General features: G+C 46.4%; 1 protein-coding gene across 1 annotated transcript; it reads left to right on the top strand.

Moving 5' to 3' along the window:
- Positions 1–1,981: 1,981 nt before the first annotated feature.
- On the top strand, positions 1,982–5,181 carry T265_03760 (hypothetical protein; the record flags this gene model as incomplete). Its single annotated transcript, XM_009168313.1, has 3 exons — positions 1,982–2,055; positions 4,225–4,708; positions 5,152–5,181. The coding sequence occupies 3 exons, from the start codon at positions 1,982–1,984 to the stop codon at positions 5,179–5,181; spliced, it is 588 nt and encodes a 195-aa protein (XP_009166577.1).
- Between the last annotated feature and the right edge of the window lie 1,309 nt (positions 5,182–6,490).

Below are 6,490 nucleotides of genomic sequence, written 5' to 3'. Positions count from 1 at the left end.
AAACGAGATTTTGTAGCAATTGGAGTACATCCAAGGGTGAGATTATCAAACAAAGAGAGAGCATTGACTTTCTGTGCTTTCAGTGTGCATACGGCGAATGGGGGTCGTTTAACCGTGAATGGTATGACCGTACTTCGGTGTAGGTCGAGAAAATCCAAGCCAAAAATAACGTCTGAACACAAATTGGACAAGAGTGAGAGTTTGGCGCCCTCATACCGCGTGCTTTTGTACAACACGGCAGCATAAAGTTGACCGCTAGTTGAAGCCATCGAGATAGCTCTCTTAGAGGATGTTATTGTGCAACCGTACTTCAGGACGATGTCGGAAGAAATATAACTTTCACAGCTATCCGTATCGATAAGAATATGAAGTGGGATGTTATTCACCATAACATCAATGGTTGATTGAGAAAGTCCAATGGATGAGACACCAGGGTTCACCGTCGATGTGATACGACTTGAACTCGGTTTGGATCGACAAACTTTTTGGAAATGACCTTTCTTGCCGCAGGAATGACAAAGATTCACGAGCCGGGCATTTTGAACGAATGTGCTTACCGCTACTACAGAAGAAGCAAGATAAGGATGTGCTTGCAATCGCGTCATTAGAGTCCGTCTGAAAGTGCAGTGCATCACGAACAGGAGTCAAAGGTTTATCAGTTTTGATAGATGCGGCGCCACAGGGAACATGAGAAGACGAATCGTAGTGACTGTCGTGTCGTTGAGCATGTTCAAGAAGATGTGCCTCGTCAAACGCTTGTTGAAGCTTGAGAGTGTTTTTCTAGTAGTCGTTGGCGAACGGAGTTAGACTTCAAGTCTGTGATAAAAGCGTCTCGAATAGCCTCATCCCGATGTTCATCGGCAGAAACCGCACGAACATTGCAGTCTTTGGCAAGGTAACGTAATTTTTGCAGGAAAGCATCGACTAATTGACCAGGTTCTTGGTAGTATCCAGCACATGGTGAGAAAACACTTCATTTTTGGGTTTAATGTACATCGTTCCGAGCGTTCGGATGGCGTCTTCGTAAGTAGTACGTTCATGAACATGTTGATAGACGGACGGAGAAAGAAAATTTACCAAAAGTTTTCTTTTGTCAACGTTTAAATTTCGATGCACGAGAGGAAATTCGTAAACGTTTCGTGCCGATGGATCCATCGTTCTGAAGCAGAAGAGGATTAAGGATCGGCGTCAAACCGATCCTGGCGAAACAATCGTTCCATTGTATTTTGTTAGAAGACTAAATTGTTGCGCACTCGAATAATTGTGCCAGAAATGGAGAACGAGGATTGCCGAATGATCGGCTTTAATCTTCTAACAATTTCAGTACATCAGCTAAAACATTAGGAACCACAACTATTTTAACGAATAACAAGTAAACAATTTAACACAACGTCAGTATATAACAGTCGGGAGGTCTGATGTTGGGTATTAACGGCCAGTGAGAACAGATATCCACACTGCTATCCTGAGCCGCAACTCCTGTTCAAGGTGCCACCCAGCTAACCTCATCCAATCATTGGGTCTGTGATGAGACGGTGGCTTTACTGGAGGCCCGGGAGATAGATGCCTCGCGGCAGCAATCACAATTTCACCCGGTGCATCATTCTACGCGAGGTGCAACTGAGTGTCCGTGTACACCAATAACCTTCGTTGCCCCGGAAGGCCGAAGAAATGGAAGACGAGAACAACGCTGAAAATATCCGCAAGCTTTCAGAATTGATTCGTTCGACTGGTCGTCAGAGGCCTCTTGTCAGCGAAACTATCACGGACCAAAATGCCTCTGGGGTATCCAACAAAGGAGAACGTTTGGAACTGCAATCCAGTTGACCATCTGCTACCTCCAGTCCGGAATCCTGGCCTTCAACAGAAAGGTGGACTGTGGATATGGAGCCTCCTTCAACCTCGGAAGTGTCCCAAGTATACCTCTACTTAAGTGGCACCGGTCTGCTTGTCCTCAACCTTCCACCTCCTCTGTTCGAAGATGGCGATGGGTTCCTCAGCCAGTGATTGTCTGGCCTATTGGGGTCTATCTGAAAGAGACCGTTCCAGACAAGGGTAAGTGATAAGTGTGCACGTTTTCAAAGAGAGTGTCGCAGTGGATGTAACCACAGAGGTGTTAGTTTGGCTCCCGTTGTAACAAAGCTTTTTACGTCACTGTCTTACGGTGGCACGCGAAACTTTGACCTGTGAGCATCCTGCTAGATTTCGACCGGGTAGAAGGTGCATTTGTGAATATAATCCGGTCCCAATATCTACATACTTCTGAGCGTGTGAGAGAATGTGGTGGGCCCTCCAAAAGATTACCTGCAGAATGTGTCTGACAAGGACGTTGCCCTCTCCGTTATTGTTCAACTTCGTCGTCGATGAACAAATGAGGCGAACTCTGAAAGGTCTTCGAAACCATGGTATTCAAATTGTTGCGGGTGAAAACCTTGTCGGTGTGGAGTATGCAGACGACATCGTTCTATCTTTGAAGCCATGGTATTCAAATTGTTGCGGGTGAAAACCTTGTCGGTGTGGAGTATGCAGACGACATCGTTCTCATCTTTGAAGGTGAAGGCGAAGCACAAGCTGTGTTGGATAAATTGATGACCGTCGTACCATCTTCCGGCATGCGACTGGCACTTTCAAAGTGGAAAGTCATGTTTCGGAACGTACAGTCTGGAAATACCTCTTTACAACTCGAGGAGAATAATTGCAGGTTGCGAAGTACTCTGCATACCTCGGTAGTTACATCAGCTCCGACGGATTTGTTTGATGAAGTCAGCGCAAGAATCTCAAAGGCTCGAATCACATTCGCTTATTTACGCCACTTGTGACGTCAAAACAGGATATCACTCTCAAGGGTCGCATGACAGTGGTATTCATGCTGTCATTATTTCAAGATTGTCTTATTGATTGTTTGGAGATGTAGGCACCCCAGAGTGCTCACGACAGGCCAGCACCAGGTCCCCTACCTTACTCACTCTTTCTCTTATTTTCATTCTGAAGTTTTTAATATAATTATTCGAACCTTGTTGTACGGCAATGAGGCATCGGTGTCAACACTGACGCTGCTGTCTCTGATCGTGATGACGATGATAATGTAAAAAGTGAATAAAACATGGTTGATTTCACCACGCAGTGGTCGATATCGCGTGAACGTACTTTTATTTTTAAACTTCATAGTTTTATGTGGGTTGAGGTACTGCCAGAGCGCCCAAACCTAGACAGGAGAACGAGTAAGTCCCTCAATCGAGGCCTTTGGCTCAAAAGCCTGGCCGCAACGTAGCAGTGGTTAGCTTGAGACCATTTAAGTAGCCCAAATTTTAGGGAACAGATGGCTGCACCTGGTCAAATCCCCAACCTAGAGGGCTGAGTGATTGTCAGATCTCTGTCGATTGATTAACCTGGAAGGAGAGACTATGTATGCTGCACAACCACTGTACTGTACAGCTCAATGGGTTAATGAGGTATGCAAGCCGTCACACTACAATAAGGTCCAGTCACTTCGTGGTAGAAGAAACGAAACGGTATGGAAGTAGTGCAAAGAGGCCCAGTGTTCTTATGAAAAACATAAGAATAAGGTACCTAGTACTTTGGACAGCATGTTATTAGATATATTTGAGCATCGCGTTGAAGCGAAACGCCATCAGCAGCATTGACCCAACTTTATTTGAAAACGTCACTCGACGTAACCTCAGCGTACAACGACAAACAAGCTTTAGCTAGGTCGTCCGGCTAGAAGATGATAGAATGCGCACCGGGGGGTCATTTGCATGCAGAATCTCCAATCACCTTCAAGGAGGATCACGTGGATCCCATCCGAATAGGCGTGAAGATCCCACAGCACTTAGTTTCACTGTAACAGCCTTTGGAGGCACTACTTGTCACATTCGAGCTAGTATTGCATGTTTGCTAAATTGATATTCATTGGCGTTGAAGGTTATTACTACAAATGATCTCTTGGATTTATTGCAACGTTCTTTCGTCGATGCTAATGGGCGGTGGTTCGGATAAGGGGTACCGGTACAAACAACTAGGTGGCGTTTACTTGCAACATAAAAATGGGCTGGAAAGGGACGTTTACGAATAGGAAAATATGAGAGCAAATGGTACTACTCGGTTGATCAAGATGTGAGCTTTTCGAGGTTTTGACCCTAGATTCCTATAAGAATGTCTCTGAAGTGGTCCTCTTTTGGATGTTCACCATTGATCTCACTTCATATCTGTTGTTCTCTTCAGCTCGCAGAAGATGTGGCTGTTCAGTAACAAGGATTCAACTTCTTCGCTGCCATCGATCGGCTCCATGGGATTGAACTTCACTAGTGATCCAGTAGCCGGATTTGCTCTGACGGCCTCGGAAGATGCGGTGTACCACACGATAGACGGTGCCTTTGGTTTAGAGTGGCGAGTTCGAAATGCATACAACAAAAAGAAGAATACCGATGAAGTCTCAGTATTCAGTTGTAACCTTCAATCCTTTCAATCCAGCATGCCTATGACGGGGTCTGTCGTAGAGTCACTTCATCAAACCACTAGATGGATGAAGACTTTGCGTCATCCGAACATTCTCAACTGGATTGCTGGGACAGAGTTAGCCAGTGGCCAAAAGCTTCCGATTGAATTCCATCTCATCACAGAGCGGGTTGTGCCACTTAGAGACTACTTGCGCGTTAAAGCCGACAGTGGGAATTTCAATCTCATGTCTTCTTGGGGCATCTATCAGGTAGGTTTATCGTTTAATTACTGCGGTTTTCAGAGCTATATTCATCAACTTTGTTTGTCCAGCCATAAACGTTATAACAAAGCCCTTTTTATCGCCCCTGAATACCGCCGGACTGGAACCTGTACACCATAATGAGACCGGCCAACATTATTAAAATGGTATATTTCTTTGACACGATACCCGTAGCTCAGCTGAACAGACAGTTCTTGTAGGCTTTCCATTGCATGGCGATTTGGTGTTCCTTTGCAGTGCGAATTTCCGGAACAGCGGAAATTGCTTGACAACGTGGTGCCCACCATCAAACCAGCGCCGAATCCAAATAGACCACATCGCCGTCAGTTATCGGTGGCGAGGGTCGATCACCGCCTGGCGCTCCTTCTGGAACACCAGCATGGACTCCGACCATGCACTTGTACGCTGCTGCTTTTCATTGCGCTTTTCAGGTGTACGCAAATTGTGCACTTCTCGCTTAGCCATTGAGAAGCTGGTTGACCCATAAACCAAACGCAACTATCGTTGCCAGCTCCTCCAATGCCTGCCGGACGGTATGGTGTCGGATATAAACGGCCACTGGGAAAGCATATCCAACGCGTTACTCAAAGCAGGAGCGTCTGCTTACGGTACAACCCAGCCAACCTCATCCAAGCATTGGATCTCTGATAGAACCGTGTCTTTTCTTGGGACCCGGTGACAGATCCCACCTGGTCGCCAGGACAACTCCACCCGGCACATCATCCAACGCCAGGTAAAACTGAGTGTGCGCGCAGACCGAGAAGCTTGATGGACCCGAAAGGTCGAAGAAATGGAAGATGCGAAGAATGCTGGAAACGTGCGCAAATTGTTCCACTTGATTCGTTCGACTGGTACTCGGAAACCTCTTGTCAGCGAAATAATCAGGGCCAAAAATGGCTCCCTGATATGCAACAAAGCAGAACGTTTGGACCGCTGGGCACAGTACTTCGAACAGCAATTCAGCTGGCCACCTGCTACCCCCAATCCAGAAACCCGGCCTTCAACAGAAAGGTGGACCGTAAATATGGAGCCGCCTTCAGTCTCAGGAGTGTTCAAATGTATTTCTCCACTCAAGCATCACCGTACTGCTGATCCTGACAACCTTCCACCTGCTCTTTTCAAGGATGGTGGGAATCAGCCAGTGCCTGTCTGGCCTATTTGGGTCTATTTGGCAGAGGGGGACCGTCCCAGATAACTGGGGTGAATCGATAGTAGTGTCCATTTTCAAAAAGGGCACACGCAGTTAATTTAATTACCACAGAGGAGTTAGTTTAACGCCTGATGTGACAAGGCTTCCGGTGTCACTGATTCTTCGTCGTCTTACGGTGGTACACGAAGCCTTGACTCGTGAGAATCAACCGGGATTTTGACCGGGTAGAGGCTGCGTTGACCACATCTTCAAACTCCGTCAGGTGTTAGAGCAACGCCACATATATAGACGACCCACAATCCTGGTATTCCTTGATTTCAAGGGTGCGTTTGATTCTGTCAATTGGTCGGTGCTGTAAACCACACTTGCTCAACAGGGTATGCCCCAGAAGTTTGTAAGCATAGTCCTACCCCTATATTCACATACCCCTGGGTGGGAGAAAAGTGGTGTCAGACAAGGATGTCCACTCTCTTCATTCTAATTCAACTTCGTCATTGATGAAATAATGAGGTGAACACTGGACGGTCTTCAAAACTGCGGTGTTCAAATTGTTGCTGGCGAGAGCCTTGTCGATTTGGAGTAAGCAGATAACATCGCCCTCATCTTTGGAAACAAAAGCG

This window comes from Opisthorchis viverrini, assembly GCF_000715545.1.
Source record: "Opisthorchis viverrini unplaced genomic scaffold opera_v5_60, whole genome shotgun sequence".
Taxonomy (NCBI): domain Eukaryota; kingdom Metazoa; phylum Platyhelminthes; class Trematoda; order Opisthorchiida; family Opisthorchiidae; genus Opisthorchis; species Opisthorchis viverrini.
The sequence above is the reverse complement of the archived record's forward strand: the minus strand, read 5'-3'. Positions and strand labels throughout refer to the sequence as shown.